At 45.4% G+C, this 22208-nt stretch overlaps 1 protein-coding gene across 1 annotated transcript in view; it reads right to left on the bottom strand.

Annotated features, from left to right (window-relative positions):
* The window catches only part of DOCK1 (dedicator of cytokinesis 1), a 576252-nt gene that overhangs the window by 85228 nt on the left and 468816 nt on the right, over positions 1 to 22208 (bottom strand). Inside the window, exons 34-36 of the mRNA XM_006867474.1 lie at positions 20310 to 20458; positions 3669 to 3754; positions 3324 to 3480 (exon numbers count right to left, since the gene is read on the bottom strand). Of these exons, the coding sequence (XP_006867536.1) occupies positions 3324 to 3480; positions 3669 to 3754; positions 20310 to 20458 (392 nt within the window). The remainder of the gene's footprint in view (positions 1 to 3323; positions 3481 to 3668; positions 3755 to 20309; positions 20459 to 22208) is intronic.

Raw genomic sequence — 22208 nt, 5'->3', positions numbered from 1 at the left:
CTCTCTCTCTCTCTCTCTCTCTCTCTCTCTCTGTATATATATATATAGAAGAGCTCACTAGTGGCTCCTGACAGCACTGAACAACAACAACACATCTATATATCTACATAAGTGTGGTGGCACCATACAATAAGTACTGGACTGTGAACCACAAGATCCATGGATCCAGTCCATCAGCTTCTCCATGGGAGAAAGATGAGGCTTCCTGCTCACCTTACACAGACAGGGTCGCTATGAGTCATAACCACCTCAAAGGCATTTAACAACAACAATAATATATATATGTGTGTGTGTGTGTGTGTGTATATCCATATATGCATGTATGTATCCCAATATATATATATATGGAGAGAGAGAGACCTATCTATTGATTGATCATCTATGAACTATCTATCTATATCTACAAAAGGGCTTCAAAAAGGTCATAAAACAATTTCATTACCTTTTTATTCCAATTTTTCACAACCTTTTGGAAGTCCCCTGGGACCTAGTTCTATATAAGACTAATGGTGAGCAACGCCACGAGTCTGGAGAGACAGGACACCTATCTCGGCAACTTCCCTTGTCTTGTTTCTCTTTCATCTTTAATAGATCTGTTTTATTTTTTAGATAAAAGGACTATGATCGGCGGTTGGGCCCCATGCTCTGGTCCCCAGGAAATGGTAAAGAAAAGACCCCTGGACTCTGCATGGAATGGTTCAGGATGTCCTAATTAGAAGGAAGTTAATAACGCCAGATCATCTCAGGATTTAGTTAAAATCCAGCTCATGCTGACCCCAGTACAAGAAGGCAGGCGCTGAGTCAGACTCCGTAGGAGAGAGGAACATATGCCGTGTGCAGATCTCATTAGAAGAGTTCGATTCTGGGCCCTGGACAGCGGTGGCAAGACAACACGTTCAGAGCAGGCCGACATGTCTCTGCCAGACTTTGTGTTCTCCAGAGCATGCGAGATCCTACTTCAAATAAAGGTGGTCATATAGTCAAAGTTAGAAACCTAAGAAAATGAACTAGTGTACTTCATTCTGATACCAGCCTGCCCCAGTCTTTACTCCAAGGATCGAATGGGTAGCATAGTGGTTACGAATCAGACTGCGAATCGCCAAGGTCAGCAGTTCGAAAGTACCAGCTGTTCTGTGGGAGAAAGATGAGGCTTTCTGTTCCCGTAAAGATTCACAGCCTCGGAAACCCTGTATAGGGTCGCTATGAGTCGGAACCGACTCCACGGCACACAGCCACCACCACCATCGTAAACAATTATCTTGAAAAGGTTTCCATTTCATTCTCACAGAGAAAACACTGGTATTTATTTCATGTCAACCCCGCTGGCAGGACAAACTAGTTTGGACAGAGGCAAGGATTCAAGAAGACAAGGAAGCCAAGGCCAAGATCAAGCCCGGCTTGCCTGGGCCCGTGCTCACTACATATGTGAGTCTATAGGTGAAGGCGGAGTCAGCCAGGAGGTCCAATTACAGGGGCAGAAACCAGCAATCTCTACCAGAAACCAGCAATCTCTACATCACAGAGACAGGTACCAGAAACCAGCAATCTCTACATCACAGAGACAGGTACCAGAAACCAGCAATTTGTACAGTTGTCCAAGTCCTTTACGATGTACGCCCAAATGCCTTTAGATTTTTAAGAAGAAAAAATTGTTCTAGACAATGTCTATCCTAGGCGGACCAGTTTGTCCAGCCATAGATAAAGGAGATGAGCTTGCTGGAAACACTGTTCAGCTTTGATAGTCCCCTGGCAGAGGACAGATTGATACTAAAACGAATGAAAAGTGACAACAGTCCCTTTTGTTTATCTTTTTCATCTCAAGGTCTTCAGAGACTTCCTCAAGAATGGATGATTTGTTACATTCCTCCTGGAAGAAGCATCGATTTCAGTGAGCTCAAAGAACCCACAAGTTCAGCCCAATGGTGGATCTGAGTGTGGGTGCTGAACTGTCCATGTTGGAATGATGGAAAGTTGGGACACCAATGGTTGGTTGGGAAGAGAAAAGAGAAGTGTGCACAACAAACTAAGAGTACTATTTTCTTGCATTCCTGTCTTGAGAGAGGCAGGAGAAGTTGAGGAAAAGGGCTAAGAGTCTGTGTGTCTGGTTTCTTCTGGGCGCAGGCCAGGACGTTGCTGTGGAGAGATCTGAAGACTGGTGTGGGGGTTGTGAGGCTGTGGAAGCCACAACGTTGGCCAACTACTGGAGATGAGCTTGTTCACTAGGCTCCCTCCAAACTCATCTGCCCTAAAACATTCTCCAGATGAATATCGTTGGGACCACTACTACTTCAGGAAGGGGGAGGTGCAGGGAACCCGCTCATATCGCAGCAACAAACAAGTGCACAGAGGCTCAAGGGATGCAGCAGCTAACTTCACCGACCATCTGCTCTCATCCTGGCACGCCTAAGCTTCCCTTGGCTGCTGCAACAAAGCATCATATATGTTTCTTTTCTCACAATTCTGAAAACCGGAAGCCGGAAACCAAGGTGTTGGCAGGGCTGCGCTCTCGCTGAAACATAAGAAGGCAGCTTCCAGCTTCTGGTCGTTTCCGGTCTTCTTGGACTTGTAGCGGTATCACTTCCATCTCTCCCTCTGCCTTCTCATCTGTGCCTGTATCTTCTTCTCTTCTGTCTCTTACAAGAACACTTGTCATTGCGTTTAGGACTCAGGAATCCAACATGATTATTGTCTTAAGATCTCAGTTGCATATTGATTGCATGTGTAAATACCCTCTTTCCAAATAAGGTCACACTCACAGACTCCTCAGACTAGGGTGTGGACTATCTTTTGGGGGCTACCATTCTGCCCACCGCATGCCATGTTTATAAATCTGCAAATAACAAAGCAGTTAAGAACTGTAACCAGCGTGGGTCACAAGACACAACGGCTTGTCATTCTTGCCGACAGGAAGAACCACGGGCCAACATCCAGAGGGTGGGTGGTTTTGCAGAGCATGTGCAACGCACCCATCGCTACCAAGTCAACTCCCAGTCACAACCACCCTCAAGGACAGAGTAGAACTGTCCCCAGGGAGTTCCCGAGGCAGTACAGCTTTACAGAAGCAGTTTGCCACATCTTTCTCCAACCGAGAAGCTGGTGGGTTCGAACCACCAAACTGTTGGTTAGCAAACATGTATGTATCCAGTTCTTCACAGGATAATCAGTTCCCCCGGTTCCTTTGCTGGGAAAGATGCAGAAACAAGCCAAGGAAGTGACATTTGGCCATAAGAAGTTTGGTGGCCGTCTGCCGTAAGGCTTTTGAATGTCGTGGTTTGGTGTCTGGCAGGCTGTGGAGAGAAGACATTTAATTACGTTCCACTCACCAGCACGTTGACGGTGCAGCTCATACGATTTTCTTTGTTTTCGTCATGCATAATGGTCCTGTAGTCCAGAAGTCTTTCCATCAGGCGCACAACAAGTTTGACAAAAGTTTCTCCCGTTTTGGCGAGGTATTTGTGCTTCCTGCAGTGCTCCAAGAGGCTGAAAAAATAATTAGACACACCTTGTTAATCACACTCAGAAAAAAGAAACCCGACTGAGGTGTGATGGAAAGTCTTCTCCATTATTAACACATTTTAATTATTTCGGGGCTACAAAGTTCATTGTCATCTAATTACAGTCTCTCTGCCTAGATTCTGAAATAAATCCCACTGTTAATCAACACTTACATTTTATCAAATAACACTTTGTACTGTTCGTCTCCTCTGCCTCCTTCCACTTCATGATCCAGTTTGGTGATGATCTCATTTTCAAACTATAATTAAACAGAGGAAGCGTAAATAATCAGCAGGGCAGATATTGCATTCCCAGACTTGAATGTCAACAGCACATAAATTGGTGAGAGTCCATCACCAGACCTCACCCTCTACCTTTGAAGCCTGATTTCATCTGAACAGTTGCCATCCCTTTGCCCTGGATATTTTTGATGACCCCCCCAGGAGGGGTCTTTCCTTCCCGCCCCTGGTTACTGGAACCCAAACAGGCATATTCCGAGAGCAGAAGCAGGAACCACAGAAGAAGACAAGAAAACCTTTGGAAGCTGATCAAGGAGCAACGTGGAACACGTCTTGAACTTCATCACTACAAACTCATAACATCTAAAAGAGCGCGCTGGTTCATGGGACAGAACACATGGCTTTGCCAGCAGAGTTCTCTGCAGTTGGAAAACATCCACAGGCCATTTCACAGCCATTTCTGGGGGGGTCCAAGCAAACGAGCTCACTCTGGTGAGGAAAATATTACCAAACACGAGCAGACTTATTCTGGTGTGGACTGAGTTGTGTCCACCAGAAAGATAAAGTCCAAGTTGAAACGTTGGGTCCCTATGAGTGGGAACTTATTGGAAAGAAAGGTCTTTGTAGATATAATTAAGTTCAGACACTATAACTGAAACCATTTTGGATTTGCAGGTGCACCCTAAATCCAATGACGAGTGTCTTTGTAAGAGACAGAAGAGAAGACACAGATGTAAAGCTAGCCATGTGGAGAGATGGAGGCAGAAATTGGAGTGAAGCAGTCACAAGCCAAGGAATGTCTTGAGCCACCAGAAGCAGGAAGAGGTGAGGAAGAATCCTCCCCTAAAGGCTCTGGAATGCGCAAGGCTCTGCCAATCCCTTGATTTCAGACTTCTGGTCTCCAGACAAGTGAGCGAATATGCTTCTGTTCTCATTCGCCATGTTTGCGGTACTTGGTAACATCAGCTTGAGAACCCAGTAGTCTCAACAGACAGAACGGTAGATCTTGTGAGCAGGTCTGTCTGAAGCTCACCAAAGCTTCCAACTGGATTTGGTAGAGCATCAGGGTGGGGGAGGATCCCCAGAACCCACTGCAATTTTCTCAGACTCGTGTTTTTCAAAAGCTCTAAAATCTGCAGGGAGTTCAAGTCTCAAGAACGTTTTCTCAGAAGTCAGGAAAGTCATCCGTGACTGGGCTGCAGATAGCTATTCTGATAGTGATGGGAAATGTCTCCAGCCTCATCACCCAGCGTCCCATCATTGAAGGAATCCAGACCCATCTAGGACCACGACTCCAGCTCGATGGCCACCTGTGCTGCAGGGATCCCAAGGTTACCCATAAGCCTACGGCAGGTACAAAGGGGATCTTCGTACCAGGGAAAGGGTTAGTTCACACAGAGAGGGAGATAGTTGCACTCTGAATGGAAAGAAGGTGGAGAAAGGAGGGATTGAAGGAGGTACCAGGTAAGCCAATGTTCAGAAAGCAAGCAGCTTAGGCAGGTGAGCGAGGGGTTCTGAGACCCCTTTAAGATGCCTGCTCAAACACCCAGTCTTTGGGAAATAAACCACAAATCCCCCACCATTACTAGTATCCCATCAGAATGTAAGTGGTATGAGAGCAAACTGTTCTTCCTCGGTTAGGGTTATCTCCCCAATGCCTTGACCAGCACCTGATGTTGATGCTCTAACAGGATGAAGCTGTTTTGTGCACAGAAATGGTTTGGAAAGAGCTGGTGTTAAACTGGATCAAGCTGGAAAGGTTTCTGATTAGTACTTTTAAAAAGTACTTGGAAAAATGGAATGAAAAATAATGAAGTCTCCTTACACGTCAGGACCAACTCGCTGGGAAAACCTGACCCTTTCCCTTGGCCATGCCAAGTATGGTGGCAAGTAAAACTCAACAGAGTACCACTAACACACACTTGTACTGCAAGCAATCTTTAAGGAACCCTGGTGGTGCAGTAGCTTAAGTATTGGGCTGCTAACTGCAAAGTCAGCCGTTCAAACTTGCCAGCTGCTGTGCAGAAGAGAGATGAGGTTGTCTGCTCCAGAAAGCTTTATTATCTCGGACACCTATGGAACAATTCTCCTTTGTCCTCTCAAGTGGCTATGAGTCAAATCAACTGGACGGCAGTGGGTATTTGGTGGGCAGGCATCATCCACTGATGAGGATTTGGGGGAGGGGGGGATGGTACAGTGGCCAGGTGACTGTTGGGTCTTTCTGTCCCAGTGTGAGCCCAGCCCAGACCTGCCTGTCTTCAGTCAGGACACACGCCTACAGCCACACTGTAATCCCAGCTACAGATGAAACAAGGTTTAAGCCGAGACTGGAGAGGAGTATTGATTCTTACTTGGCATCAAGGAGTCAGGCAGTAACCGCACAACCTCCCAGATTTTAAAAACTGTTGGTTCTCTTCTTGACCTTCTCCAACAGCTCCTCCCCACAAATAACACCTTTTAAAAAAATCAGCAGGGCCTAAAACATTCAGGGATTTCCGGAACATAGATACATAAGAAGAAAGAATGACTTGCCTACTTTTTGTTTCGGCCTGAAGTCTCATGATAATGACTTTTACTGTAAAATCACAACCTTTTGAGCTAAGCCACTATTAACCTGCTCTTTGCAGAGAAGATTCCTACACAAAGCCATGCAATTGGACTTGAATGCAAAAGAGAAAGCTTGTGACTTGTCCAAATGCTGACATTTCAAGGCAGCCCAATCCAAGATGGCACCACAATGGGACCCATTAAGCCAAGGCAAGCTGTTGTTTCTGAGCAAATGATCGTGATGCAAAAGAAGACTAAATACAATGACAACACACTACCCAACACCACCCAGGACAGGGAAGACACGGACAGCGGCACACAGGTAAATATTATCATCCACACAATCTTGTGATGTCAGTAATAATAAACGTCTATCTACAAGTGGATTTACAGGTAGACAGGCAAGATGAACAGTATTGTACAAGTAGGCAAAAGGAAGTACACTTATGACCATATGTAGGTGTGGCAGATGCCATTTCTAGAAACATATTTGTATGTGCTGTAAATATTCCTACGTGTATAGTAGAGCAAACACTGGCAGAAGTATGCCAACTTCTTCTCCATAACCAAACCAAGCAAGAAGTCACCAACTTCTTCATAACCAAACACCTTGAAGGAATGAACCACTTGACCTGGAGGCTTGGGACTACAGTCATGGGGGACACCATGGTCAGTTGGTATAACACAGTCCACAATGACAATAAAAAACAAACACATCTAATTCCGTACATGATTAACGAATACCTAACAATGAGAAAGGCACAGAGAACTCAGAAAATCACACCCTCTACAAGCGTGTACACACACAGGCGTTTGAAATCACTCATCATTAGTCAAGGGGATATGAATTTGGAGTCTATTTTATAAAAATGGCATGTCTCCCCCGCTTCCTTGTCACAGACTTGGGCAAGACGAACACTCCATCTCCTTTCATGTGCTGTTTATCACATTTTGACTGATGAATTTAATGTTTTCTAAAAAGAGTGGATGAGTGATTAGTAAATCAGAGGAACACAGCTGATTCTAATTTTACTAACCTCTAGTCTAAGCTAAGTAATTTGCACAAACACCTGGCAACCCCGTTCTGTTTACCAGAGACCCAAAATTGCTTGCAATTCTAAGGCTTTTGCGTTTTTATGTATGTATTTATTTATTTTTGGTACAGAATACACAAGAATTCATTGGGTAGTGTGCTGTGAACTGTTATCATAATCAGAATTAAATGATCCTGTCCAAATAAATTGGAGCGAGTACTTTTGCTGATACAGCAAGTTTTGCCCAAATCATACTTAGTATCTTTCTTGCAAATACACTCGGTCTGGTAATGTGCACCACGGTTCTCCTTCATTGGGAGGAATTAGTCAGGGTTAGGTGTTTGCTTAAAAGGTGGCAGATTGTCATGTACGTGACACTTTTATACAGACGTGCACCGCTTAATGTCCACAATATGTTCTGGGAAATAAGACACGATGAGATTTGGAAGTTGTATGAACACCCTACCATAGTCGGGTCCTGCTTTTTTCTCTAAGCATCTCGAACAAGCTTCGTGTCTTAGCCAGTGATGGTTCAGTGTGTTAGGTCCTTAGTGCAGGCCCTCAAGCAGCAGTATCTCCAGATCTTGTCTGGGTCCCTCTCGCATTTCCGGTAGCACTGTAGGTTTCAGGAGGGCCCATCCTTTAATAGCTTGGGGAATTTTTTCTTGATTTTTGAGGATCATCGTGGATATCGAGTTTGACATGCTTGTATCATATTGCTTAATAAACTTTTGGTTTCACTTCCAGATCAATACTTGGCCTTCGCCCCTTGCTGCCACTAACACTGGTTTGCTGCATTTTGCTGCGTTTCATGGTAAAAATTTCTAAAGAAAATTAAACAGAGAGAGAATGCTATAGCACTCAGGAAATTCAAGATACCCAGGACTGGATTCTGCTTCTACAAGTCCAAGTATGTGCATACAATGTCATATGGGAACGTTTCTAGAGAGAAAGTACAGAACTGCACATATATGAGGCATTTGTTATAAATACCAACACACATAGTGTAGATTATATGAGAAGGCTTCAAAGAGTTCTTTGGAAAATTCCATTATCTTTCAACTCCATTTTCCCAAGAACTCTTGAAAACCCTCGTGTATGTGTACCCAATACCATCAAGTAAATTTTGACTCATAGCAACTCTATAGGACACAGAAGAGCTGTTGCCCATAAGGTCTTCAAGACTGAACTCTTTACAAAAACAGACGGTCTCCTCTTTCTCCTGAGCGCTTCACCCATTGCACCACCACCAAAATCACACAACCCTTTGTAGGGAAGAGCCATGAGACATGAGACATACATGTTGCATGCAGGAGTCTTCTGTGTTCAATATGTTCTATTCTGGTTTTGGGATTCCTGAATTCTGTTAAAACCTTAGGGGAACACGGGTGCGTATGAGTTCAGACTTTGTCTGAAAGGACGTTACATGGTGCTTACCTGTACTTTCCACTCTTTTCTGAATCATCAATTTCACTACGGAAATATACACAAGGTGTCTAACTTAGGCAATGAACAGAGTATCTCTAAGCATTTGACATCTGCAGCCCCCAAGAAGGAGATATGTTAGGGGGCACAAAAGAATACAAGACCCTTTGGAAAGGTGCTGTTTCTATGCACGCCGTGAAGCAGGGGGCTGTGTTGAAGGGAACATCGACTTTGTCATAAAGTCAATTAATTTAGAAAGGAACTCGTGTTTTTGCCATGGTTAACCCCGCATTACTGATCCTGATTCAGGAGGCCATGGAGTGAAATGTCTGTGGTAGTAGACAATCTAGAAGCCAATTATACTTGCTTTGGAATTCACCCTTATTGTTTTGGGCACAGTTTACCATTGCTCTAAGACATTTATAAATGAGTGAAACCCACACCTGCATTCTCTAGGCAAACCAAATTTGGGGTTACAGCAGACTGTGACAGGTAGCTGAACCAGAATTGAAGAGTTTGTACAAACTCTTCACCATGTCGATAAAATGCTGAGAGGTTACTGAGAGCTGGATGGAATCTGATTTCCATGAACATGGTCTGCTAAGTATCTCAGCAGCAGAGCTTCTTGGACTCTTCCCAAATAAACTTCAGAAAACAGTTGTTCTTCCATACCACTCTCCATGCTCCATCTTCTCCTGGTTTCAAGGGAAATGCTCACAAAGGAAGGGGGAGGGGGCTGGTTTCAAGACAACTCGAGGTGTCAGTGATCCGAGGGCCAAGATTTGATTGGTCATCTGTAATGGAACTTGCCCAAGCCAACAGACTTGCCTTTTCATTAGTTAGCACTCACAGCGGGGTGGGAAGGAACATCACTTAGCTGTAGAGTGTTGAAGAATACACCGAGGAGGAGGAACTGGCCAGGGTCAGCAGGGAGAACCCTGGACGTGCCCACGCCTTCAGTGCTTTCTGCTCCAACACAGCCCTCCAGTAAAGCACGTCCCCAATCTATCACGCAGCCTTAATCCCTGTGTTATCACTAACACTTATCTTTGTCTATTTCATTCCTCTGACCCAAGCACTCTATAAACTTAATTCCACAATTAATCTCTGGTACTCCAGCCCACATTCCAAACCTGAGCACCCTACCCTCCCTGACCATCAAGCAGGCAGTTTGCTGACCCAGAAGTCAGGGACTGAGCTCGCTGTCTGGACCTTGTGCCCAGCAGCACCTTCAGGTGGGCAGGTGCTGGCCAGGCCCACATAACAGCCTGAGGAGCAGCTTTGGGGCTTTGTGCAACGACAGGGCCTCCAGGTACGCATCCTTGTTAGAAGTCCAGGTGAGTTTGGCTAAAGGACGTGGACCCAGTTGCTGTCCCGTCATCTCTGATTCCTAGTGACCCACTGTGTGTTAGAACAGGACTGTGGTCCATGTAGAGTTGTAATAACTGATGGTTTTGAAAACAGATCGCTCACTTCCGGGTAGACTCAAATTTCCACCTTTGGTTTGCATGGTCACTGATTGTACCACCTAGGGATTCTGGGTATCTCTTGCTCTGACCAATTCCATGTGGTCAGAACCCCTGGAGTCAGGTAGAGTTCTGGGATCTCTCCGACCTCCAGTGAAATCAAAAGCCTATTCTTGTACTGTAGATTGTCTTCTGACATCTGAACAACTAGTATCAAGTCTAATTGGAAACGGAAAGAAAAAGCAAGCCAACAAAAGAAACATGGCAAATGCATTGAAGAGCTGTTGTTACTGTTACCAAGTACACTCAAATTGGTTCCAACTCATAGCGAACATATATAGGGCTTCTAAGGAGCCGCTGGTGGATTTGAGCCACTGACAGGGTGGTTAGCAGCCCAGTGCTTATCTTACAGCACCACACCAGGGCACAAGATAAAACTACCACCAAACATATTCACGTTCATATCACAGTGCAAAAGACATGGGCTTTCCCACCAAATGGCAGGCGCTGTCTGATCTGCCAGTGTTATTCAATGATCTGATGACTGACCAGTGTGGGCAAGAGGAAGAGATGCTTCCAACAACAGGAACTCAGAAACATTGGCCACCCAAAGATGACTCATGTTCTAATAGTCTAATAGCGAAATGGGAATTTCTGGAAGTTGTGAGACATTTTTCCTGACCCTTGCAAAGATGACAGAAAATAACTCAGTGATGGGAAATATTCTTTTGCTGGGGAGCCCTTTTCAGTCCTTTTTGTTAACAGTATGCAGCCTGTGTGGTCAATGACGGCAATTCTCGGCTGCTAGTTCCGTTTTTCCCAAAGGCGCAACAAATGGAGTTCTTAAAAAAAGATGCCAGGAGGGAACTGAAAGGCATGTTGTTTTGTTGTTTTTAATACAGCCAGGTCCAGTGAGGCTTAAACTGCAAGAGCTTTCGGCTTGGCAGGGCAGGGGACGCAGCATGAAGAGGAAGAGGTCAGCAGAAGGCCAGGTGAGGACTCACTCTGTATCACCACACCAACCCCATCTGTAAACACGGGTCCCAAGGTATCAGTGCTGTAGCCGCCACACTTCTTCCATGCTGTCTTAGCAGACGCTGGAATCTTCCCAAGTACAATCGGCTCTTGAAGCAAAACCATGTTTTTCTAAGGGCCCAGGTGAAGTGCTGCTCAGAGACTGTGAGTGGAGTAGAGGGGCAAGGACCATTCGCACAACCGCAGAGATGCTTGTGGAGGGCAAGAGCCGGCAGGAAAGGGACTCAGACACGGGTTAGATGGATTACTGTGTGTACTCTCAGCTTGATTCCAAATCACAGGGACCATTTAGGACAGAGTACATCTGCCCCATCAGCAGACTGTGACATCTTTCTCCTAGGAGCAGCTGGTGGGTTCATACTGCCAACTTTTCAGGTAGTTGGCAGTTCTACGCCACGAGGGAACCTTCAGGCAGAATTATAGGAGGTGGGGGACCTGGGTTCTAACACAGTCTTAGAAAGGGCTGGAAGACTCAGGGTGGTGATGGGCAGCAAGGCGAGGTGATGAGGCATTGGGAGAAGACGGGTGGAAAGAAAAGAAGAGGAGTGTGAATTTGCGGAGGGCTGAGCTCAAATGGACAGGGCAGAGAGACCGCTGAGGAGCGCTGCTACTGAGATTCTGGAGACTGTGGGGTCATGAAGGCCAGACTGAGAGGCGTATCCCCAACAGACACATTCACGTGTCCCTGATACCTGGAGCGGAAGGGGAACCGCATCATAAGGCACACATCCTCACATGACACCACGGGCCAAGGCTGACTCCCACGATGAGGGCTGGCGGTGGGGGAGAGCCGCTCATTGAGCTCACAGAATGTGATGATATGGACTAAATTATTGTTGTTGTTAAGTGTAGTTAAGTCAGTTCTGACTCATAAAGACTCTGAACAGTGTTTTCCAAGGAGCAGCTGGTGGGTTTGAATTACCAACCTGTGGTTAGCAGTCCAATGCTTATCCTACAATGCCACACTAGGAGTTAGGATTTAATTGATTGAGTGCCCCTCAAATACAACTTGGAATCCTAAACCCGATGCCTGAAATTTGGACATTGGGATAATGAAACAGAACACATAAAGATAGACATCCTAGGCATTGGTGAGCTGAAATGCACTGGGATTGGCCATTTTGAATCAGACAGTCTTATGGATTACTATGCTAGAAATGACAAATTGATGAAGAATGGCATTGTATTCATCCTTAAAAAATAGAATTTCAAGATCTATCTTGAAGTACAATGCTGTCTGTGATAGGATAATATTCATAGGCTTACAAAGAAGACTAGATAATACCACTATTATTCAAATTTATGCACTAACCACTAAAGCCAGTGATGATGAAATGGAAGAAATCTACCAGATTCTTCCGTGTGAAATAGATCAAGCATGCCATCAAGACATATTGATAATTACTGTGATTGGATGCAAAGTTGGAAACAAAGAGGAAGGATCATAGTTGGGTATGTGGGCTTGGTTTTAGAAATGATGCTGGAGACCACATGATAGGATTTTGTGAGACCAATGACGTATTTATTGCAAATACCTTGTTGAAACAACATAAAAGTTGACTGAACACATAGGCCTCACCAGATGGAATCCACAAGAATCAAATTGACTACATTTCTGGGAAGAGGTGATGGAAAAGCCAAAACATGGCCAGAGGCCACCAACTGCTAATATGCAAGTTCAGGCTGAATCTGAAGCAAATCAAAACAGGTCTACAATAGTCAAAATATGCCCTTGGACACATCCAGTCTGAATTTACAGACCATCTCAATAATGCATTTGATACATTAGATAGTAATGGCTAAAGACCAGAAGAACTGAGAGATGACATCAGATAAGAAATAAGGGAAAGACCAAAATGGATGTCAGAAGAAACTCTGAAACTTGCTCTTCATTGTAGAGCTGCTAAGACAGATGGAAGAAATGAGGAGGTAAAAGAGCTGCATAGAATATTTCAGAGGGCAGCTCAAGCAGACAAAATCAAGTACTATAATGAAATGTGGAAAGATTTGGAGTTAGAAAAGCAAAAAGGAAAAACACACTCTGCATTTGTCAAGCTGAAAGAACTAAAGAAAAAAAAAATTCAATTCTCAATTTGAAATCTTGAAGGATTCTATGGGTAAAATATTGAATGATGCAGAAAGCATCAAAAGAAGACAGAGGAATATACAGAGTCACTGTACAAAAAAGAAATGATTGGTGTTTAACCATTTCATCAAAAGGTAGCATATGATCAAGAACCAACCTGCAGTGAAGCCATTGGAAAAAGCAGGCTCCAGGAATTGACAAAATGAGCATTGAAATCTTTCAACAAACAGACGAAGCACTGAAGTGCTCACTCATCTATGCCACATTTTTTGGAAGACAGCAACCTAGTCAACCAATTGTAAAAGATCCATGTTTGTGCCCATTTCAAAGAGAGGTGACCCAACAGAATGTAGAAATCATTGAAAAATATCATTACTATCACATGAAAGTAGAATTTTGCTGAAGATAATTCAAAAACAGCTGCAACTGTATATTGACAGAGAACTGCCAGAAATTCAAGCCGTATTCAGAACAGGACGTGGAACTAGGGATATTACTGCTAACGTCATATGGATCTTGGCTGAAATCAGATAAAACCAGAAAGATGTTTACTTGTGCTTTATGACTGCAAAGGTTTTCGACCAGATCATAGCAAGATATGGATAACATTGCAAAGAATGAGTATTCTGGAACACTTAATTGTGCGCATGAGGCGCCTGCCGGTACACAGACCAAGAGGCAGTCAAGGGTATACTGAATGGTTTCAAAACAGAAAGGGGTTGCACTCTTTCACCACATTTATTCAATCTGTATTCTGAGCAAATAATCCCAGAAGCTGGATTATATGAAGAAGAACATGGTATAAAGATTGGAATAAGACTCATTAACAACTTGCGATGTGCACATGATGCAACCTGTTTGCTGGAAGTGAAGGACGTAAAATACTTACTGATGAAGATTAAAGACTAGAGCCTTCAGTATAGATTGATGTATAGAAAAAAAAAACCCTCACAACTAGACCAATAAATAGAGAAAAGACTAAAGTCGTCAGGGACTTCACTTTTCTTGGATCCACCAACAACACTCATGGAAGCAGCAGTCAAGAAATCAAGCAATGTATTGCATAAGGCAAATCTGTTACACAAGTTGTCAAGAGCAAAGATGTGGGTTTGAGGACTAAAGTGCGCCTGACCCAAGCCACGCTATTTTCAGTAGCTTTACATGCGTGTGAAAGTTGAACAGTGAGTAAGGAAGACTGTAGAAGAGTTGATGCACTTGAATTATGGTGTTGGAGAAGAATATTGAAAGTACCATGGAGTGTCAAACAAAAACCAATTCTGTCTTGAAAGAATTACAACCAGAATGTCATCAGGAGGTGTCAGTCCCTAGAGAAGGCCATCACGCTTGGTAAAGTGGAGGGTCAGCGAAAAAGAGGAAGCTTCATTAGGAGATGGCTTGGCATCATGACAGCAGCAATGGGCGCAAACATAACAACAATTGTTAGAATGGTGCAGGACCAGGGAGTGTTTTGTTGTGTTGTGCACAGGATTGCAATGGGTTGTTGCAACTTGATGGCACCTCACAACAACAACACCTGATGATGTAACTCCATTTGGCAGTAGGGTTTCCTTCATTATGTGGATGATGACTATGTGGCTAGAGGAAGTGTCTTAAACCTCCCCACTTGGGAGAATGACAGAGCAGCGTAGACAGAGACGGGCACACTCAGAAGGAAACAGACGCCAGGTGGAGACCTTCCAGGAGCCAAGGAACACTGGGCTTCAGAAACTGACAGAGAAGAGCGCCTCCCTGCAGTCCACACACCGGGGCTTCAGAAACTTCCGGAGGAAAGCGCCTCCCTGCAGTCCACACACCGGGGCTTCAGAAACTGACGGAGGAGAGCGCCTCCCTGCAGTCCATACACCGGGTCTCTCCACTGGGAAAGAATGATTGTTCCTTTCAATCACCCACTTTCAGTATTTCTGTGGCTAGTGTGTGCTGTTGGATCAGTAGCGGACCAGGAACCACAAGGTCAGCAGTTCAAACCCTCCAGCTGCTCTTCAGAAACCCTATACAGGGTCGCCATGAGTTGATGGCACTTAACAACAACAATGATGGCGGTAGTACTTGTGTGCCGTTGAGTTGGTTCCAACGCATAGTGTCCCTTTATAGGGTTTCCAAGGCTGTAAATCTTTATGGAAGCAGAAAGCCTCATCATTCTCTGCAGAGTGGCTGGTGGATTTGAACTTTTGACCTTGCAGGTACCAGCCCAGCATGTAACCCACTACGCTACTAGGGCTCCTTCTACGACAGTAGCACCCAGAACCTATGATGGTTACGTCACACCCACCTTGGCTGGATCACCAGCCTGTATGGAAGCATGTTCACTTTTAGGTAGGAAGTCCCCTAGAAGAACACAAGGGCTCTGGGTACCAACCCAGACCTGTGGTTTTCAAATGCTTCTAGACAGTCCACGTTTACAAATGCCCCCTGTTCTCAGGTCCCTGCACACTGCAATCCTTCAAAGGGATGATAATCAGAGTCCTCAGAATATGTCACCTGTGAAGGCCTGCAGCCGCTCTGGGAAGGGCGTGTCAGGTGATCAGGCAGGTGGATGGATGACTCCATTCCACCACCAATGGACCCACGATGAGAAGCCAGAGCGGTGAGGCCAGGGACCAGGACAAGAACACCTCTTCTGGAAGATGACTCCTGCAGTTTCATGCAACAGTGGAGACTGGGAAGAAAGGGGCTGTGGCGGGGAGGGGAGAGCAAGAACACGCCTCCACAGAGATGATGATGTGGAGAGATGGAACAGCTGGGGACTTTAGACCCAAAGAGGGAGACAGGCTGTGTGCTGATGACTGGGGGCTAGGGGGGAGGGCAGGCTTGCAGAGTATACCCTTTGGTTGGTTGATGATGCATGGAGGGGACTGTAACTATGGCAATGAAACAATATACGATAGGATGAATGTAAAGCTAATGTTCTCCCATGTAAACTATCACATAATTCACAATAAAACATTAAAAAAAGAGAAAAAAAAGAACACGCGTCCAGGGGAACTGTAGAAAAGCCATCCTGGTGTGGCGCTGTGACACAAGCACTGCACCACAAGGTCGGTGGTTCAAACCCACCAGCTGCATCAGATCAGAGCTGGCCACATCATATGAGTTCTCAGCATGGAGGTGAGAATCCTGGCCCAGCCATGTGGACCCCAAACCTTAACTGTCACATGGGCCACTGAGTCGATTCTTAGTCATAGTGACCCAAAGGATTTTTCAGAAGCACCCCACAGGGTTTTCTAGGTTGTGATTTTTTGCAGAAGGAACTCTGGTGGCACAGTGGTCAAGCACTGGACTTCTAACCACAAGGTGGGTGGTTTAACTAGAAGGGAGAAAGAGGAAGCTCTCTGCTTCCATAGAAATCGACAGCCTTGGAAACCCTATGGGGCAGTTCTCTGTCCTAAAGGATCTTCTGCGTTAGAAAGGGCTCCATGGCATTTGGCTTAGTTATTTTGGTTTAATCTTTCCTTGTAGGAATAAGTTGCCAGGTTTTTCTTCCAGAGAACTGCTGGTAGATTCCAACAACTAACCTTTAAGTCTGCAGCCAAGCGCTGAACCATTATACTACCAGTGCTCCTATTAAAAAAATAATGCAACCTTAATAAAAACAACAACCATGTCTTTCACTTAAAACACTAAAATTTTACAGAAGCTCAATCCTAACGCCTTCCCCTCACCCCATTAGGTTTATACACCGAGTTAAAGTGCATCCAGTTTCAGCCCTATTGATGTGACTAATAAAGTTAGACAATTGGATCAGTGACAGTAATCCGTTAAACAGCAGCCAACCAACTCCATCCTAGAAGTTCCCTGGGATCAACGGGCACACAAGGACCACAGAGTATCAGTGCTCTGGGACGGGCCCATTCAGCAAACATTTACCAGGCTAGGGACAAGAGTCACAGCAATTGCAGGCAAGTAGCACCAAGAGCAGAAAAGAAGGAAGAAGATTATGGCACATGGAAAGACAAATCATGTGGTCCTGGAGAGAAGTGTTGTTAAATGCCGTCGAGTTGCTTCCGACCCATAGCGACCCTGTATAGGGTTTCTGAGGAGCAGCTGGTGAGCTTGAACCGCTGGCCTTGCAATTCAAACAGCTTTGCAGTGTGGCGCATTAACCCACAGTACCACACGAGCAAAAGGCACTAAGAAGACCAGATGGATGTTGGAGACGAGCAAGTGGAAGAACTGACCGTCTTGGCCATCAGTTGGCTGGGGAGGCCAAGAGAACAAGCAAGGGTCTGTAGCCCAAAACACCCAGTGACCAGGAGGCTGGCAGGCCTGGGGAGGACGCCGAAGCAGCAGGTTTGGGAAGAATAGTAATGAGCGATGATGGTACTGAAAATCCCCCAAACACTGATGCTCCATCTGGTTGCCTTGGGTATGCCAACAACAACTTGTCAGGTATTCCACCAGAGCAGAAAATGGATTGTTTCCCAACTCAGTGGAGCAGCTTCATGCAGCAGAGAGGAATGGGTCCCTTTCCAAAGCCTGGGTTTTTAACACACCAGCAGCTGACCATGCTGACTCCAATTGTGGGTTCTCGGTAGGGACCTGCGTGTTCTTGCTTGTGTTTCTATTTGCACGCATCCGAGTGAGTCATCGTCGAGGCTAGTGAAATTATTTGTAAATCCTGAGTTGGAATGAAATGTGTGGGCTCTGGGGCCATCGTAAAAGATGTGTGCACACACGGGCTTGTATATTGCGCTGGGACCCAGGGAGACTTCAATAGTGCCATCGCTGTGCTGTGCTCAGCAAAGGTTCCGCTCAAGGCTCTGATGTGTCTGCTGCTGTGGTCACTATCAGCTCTTGGCTCATGGTGGCCCCAGCACAACAGGCTCGGACCACTGTGATCCAGCTGGGGCTGATACTGGCTGATTTTCAGATCACCAGGCCTTTGTTGCTTGTCAGTCTCAGTCTGACAGATGGGAATGGTTGCACATGAGGGTTCGCTGGCTGGGAACTGAAGCCGGGTCTCCCACCTGAAAGGAGAAGATTCTGCCCCGGCCCACCACTGCTCCTTCAGCCTCATCTAATAAGGACAATCTGAACAGACACACCTGCAATGCAGGTACATGCTGAGAGAACTCAGCACATCCTGATGGGGAGTTCCTGCTCTTCTCCCCAATTTACAGCCTGGATCTGAGATTTCAATGCTTACAGATTTGACAGTGCTGGGGACACCATAGAATAAGCACTGGACCACTAACCACAGGTCAGCAGTTCAAACCTACCAGCCATTCCACAAGGGAACGATGAGGCTCTCTGCTTCCGTACACAAGTACAGGAGTACAGCTGTGGAAACCATATACAGGGTCACTATGAGTTGCAACCGACTCCATGGCTCCTGACAACAACAACAACAGAGATTTGTTGGATGGAGCCAAGGCTGGAAAACATGGTCTATCTGACGCCAGTCTCATCACTCAATTCTAGTTCACGGAGCAGGCCTTTCGTTTGGCATCTCCTCTCTTTTTGGTTCTAAATGGGTGTTCACGCTGCCTTTCCTCATGCGGGCATGATGAAAGCTGGCCAGTGGAAACCCTTCACCTGGTCCAAGCTCCAGTTGATAAGGAAGTACTAAGGAGGGGAAGGAAAGAAAGTACCCTCTAAATAATCATCACAATAAACTCATGATTTATGTTGTTTCCATTCCCTTTCAATCTTGGTGTTCTCAAAATCCCTCAAAGATCTTAAAAAACAAAAACAAAAAACAAGTTCCTGGTATATTCACTTATGTGAATTACTATCCTATTTGAACCACGGTAATTTTCAATTCTCACCGCCTGTTCTGTTTGTCAGTGACTTGTGTGTTGCCGGAAGCTGTGCCACGGGTATTTTAAACACCAGCAACGTCACTCACGATGGACAGGCTTCTGCAGTGTTTCCAGATGGTGAGGGATGAGGAAGAAAGGTCTGGCAATCTTTTTTCTGAGAATTAGCCGATGGAAACTTTATGGCTCACAGAGAACACTGAGTGCTGGAAGATGAGCCCCTGAAGCTGGAAGGTGGTCAAAAAGCCCACAGCAGCCGTGACAGTGATGAAGATGGAGGAGGATAAAGCAGACCTTTCCTCTGTGGTACCCAGGGTCATGGAACGGCAACGAGTACCACAACAAAGTTCTCAATTTAGAGGACCTCTCTACACTTCAAATTCTTCCCCTGCCTTCTAGAAAGCATTGTGGCCAAACCATGGGTACGTTTAGGAGCATATACATGTGTGTCTGTGTGAAGGTGGGCTTCCAGGCATGAATACATACATGTACATTACACTTCACATAGAAATCAGGAAGATTTAGTGACTGCCTACATACAAGCTATTCTGATTTCCTCCTCCAGGCTTCCTCAGCATGTTTGAACAGCTAGCCTGCATGTTCTGTAAGGCATTCTCATCCAGAGCTCTGCACAGTAAGCAAGGACTGACACACAGACGTAAAGAATAAAAACAAACAACTTTAGACTTTAGGACAATAGAGTTTCCATAAGCCATAACACTCAAAGAGCACAATGATATCCGATTAATCTCTCTGCAAGTGATCAGGCAAGGAAGAAATGAGACTTCTAGCCAGAGGTTGATATGCAAGTAAATCCCAATAAAGATAAGTAAAAGCTGAATGCTGAGAGCAGTTCCCTGAACAAGATGAGCATTAAGAATGATGAGCTTCTCCAACAAGACAAGACAGGACTTTTCTCCCTGAAACCAAAACCCAAATCCACTGCTGTGGACTCGATTTTGACCAGTAGCAACCCTAGAGAACGGAGCAGAATGGCCCCATAGCATTTCCAAAGTTGTAGATCTTGACAGAGGCAGGCTGCCTCATCTTTCTCCTAAGGATCGGCTGGTGGGTTTGAACTACCGACCTTTCTGTGAGCAGCCCAGCAATTAGAACTCAGTCTAGAAATCTCCTTCTAGGCTGCAGCCCCATCTCCTCCTCCTCAGCTCTCCGGGGATTTACGTGACTGCACACAGCGACCTTACCATTTGGAAGCTCCGGGTGGAATGGAATTCACATTGCATCATGTCGAAGAAGATGGGGATCGTAGCTTTACGTAGTTCTGTCTCAGGAATCAGCGTCATTTCCAATATCGGGCCGACCATCTCTGGAATGAATTTTATCTTGTGTTGACCTGAGAGCAAACAAATGCAGGAGGCAGGATTAACAAAGGATGCTAATCGGGATGGAGACCAAACAACACAGGGTTTGTGCATCTCCTGATTCGCAAGCAACAATCTTGAGTGTTTCCAGCCTTTTGTCTAGAAAGTGGACCATCTTCTAAATTGACTAGTAAAGCTATTTAACAAAATCCAAACAACAGAAAGCCTATAATCACTTGTCTTGTTATAAGAGATGAATGCTGTAGCACAATGAGAGAAATCTACCAGAAATATGGCGGACACAAACAATGGATACCCAGTTTTGTAAAGAGCAGGGTCTAGGATTTGGGAGACTTGCTGTGTAACTTTGCAGGTGTGGCTGAAGAGCAGGGCAATCGTACCGAAAACCTCCTAGTCTTTACTGTCTCCAACACCTGATGACAGAGAACCAGCTATTGGTCCCCTATATAAATAATGCAGAGTAGTTTCTGGAACATTCCAAAAGACTGCATTGACAGGAAGCCGGAGCACAGGTGTCAGGGAGTAGAATACACATCAGGACCAGCTCTGCTCTCTGTTGCTACTGTCTGATCAGAAAGTGCATATTTAGACAGCAACTTTCCACCTGGCCTTCGCAGACACGATTTTAAATGAATTCAGGTTGCTTTCCAGAAGATTTTTTAAAAAATAATAATCGTGCTACTGTGAATAATCGTGAGTATCTACCATTTACTGAGCACTTACGACCGCATCAAAGTGCTCACGCATATGATCTCCTTGAGTCTTAAATTAGCCCTGGGCAGTGCATATGGCGCTTCACTCCATTTTATAGAAGAGGAAACCGTACCATTCCCAATGTAAAGGATATGGGGGAGGCAGGATTTGAACCCCAGCCTCAGAGCTGAAGCTGCATCTGTGTCCCTCATTTGTCCTGTTTCCTCAGTCCTGGGACTCTACCTGCCTCTCGGTACTAAAAATGGTGCCACTTCTGAACTATCTCAGGAGATTGGCAAGTGATGCATGGCTGGGGTAATGAAAACTCTTCCAAAATAAATCCCCTAGAAGGAAAAGACCGGCTTCTTGCAACACTCAAAGCTCTCTTTAATTCTTTTTCCATTCCAGATGCTTTTACGGGCAGTCTCGGTACCTTGCATTTGAGGCATTGTTACGCTGCTAACCTAAAGGTCGGTGGCTTGAACTCACTGGGAGAAAGATGTGGTGATCTGCTGCCATACGGTCACAGCCTTGGTGACCCTCTGCCCTACAGGGTCACTAGGAGTCAGGATTGTCAAGAAGCAGCGGGATTTGGGTTAGCCTTTGGCTCAGAACTCAGGACTCAGAATCCCCACTGGAAAACCCCACCACCAAGCACAGTTACCAGTAACGTCGAGGTGGTTAGGCACCTCCTCGTGCTGGTTGGGGTCTTCTTCATCCCGCACATCCTCAGGGTGTTGTTGGGAGTCCTGTTGTGGCGCTGTGGATTAATGCGCTGGGCTGCAAAGTTGGCTCGAACCACAAAGTTTGTGGTTCAAACTCCCCAGTAGCTCCTTGGAAGAAGAATACAAAACCAAACCCATTGCCTTCGGATTCTGACTTAGGGACATCCTCATGGGGTGCAAACCCTTTGTGCCAACTAGGAACCTAAGATTGTTTGGCGCCCCCTGTCCTATAGGGTGGAACTGTTGTTGTTGTTGTCAGGTGCCATCGAGTCGGAACCGACTCATAGCGACCCCATGCACAGCAGAACGAAACAATATCCGATCCTGGGCCAACCTCACTACC

Source organism: Chrysochloris asiatica, unplaced genomic scaffold (assembly GCF_000296735.1).
Source record: "Chrysochloris asiatica unplaced genomic scaffold, ChrAsi1.0 scaffold00105, whole genome shotgun sequence".
Taxonomy (NCBI): Eukaryota; Metazoa; Chordata; class Mammalia; order Afrosoricida; family Chrysochloridae; genus Chrysochloris; species Chrysochloris asiatica.
This window is presented reverse-complemented; position numbering and strand designations above follow the sequence as displayed.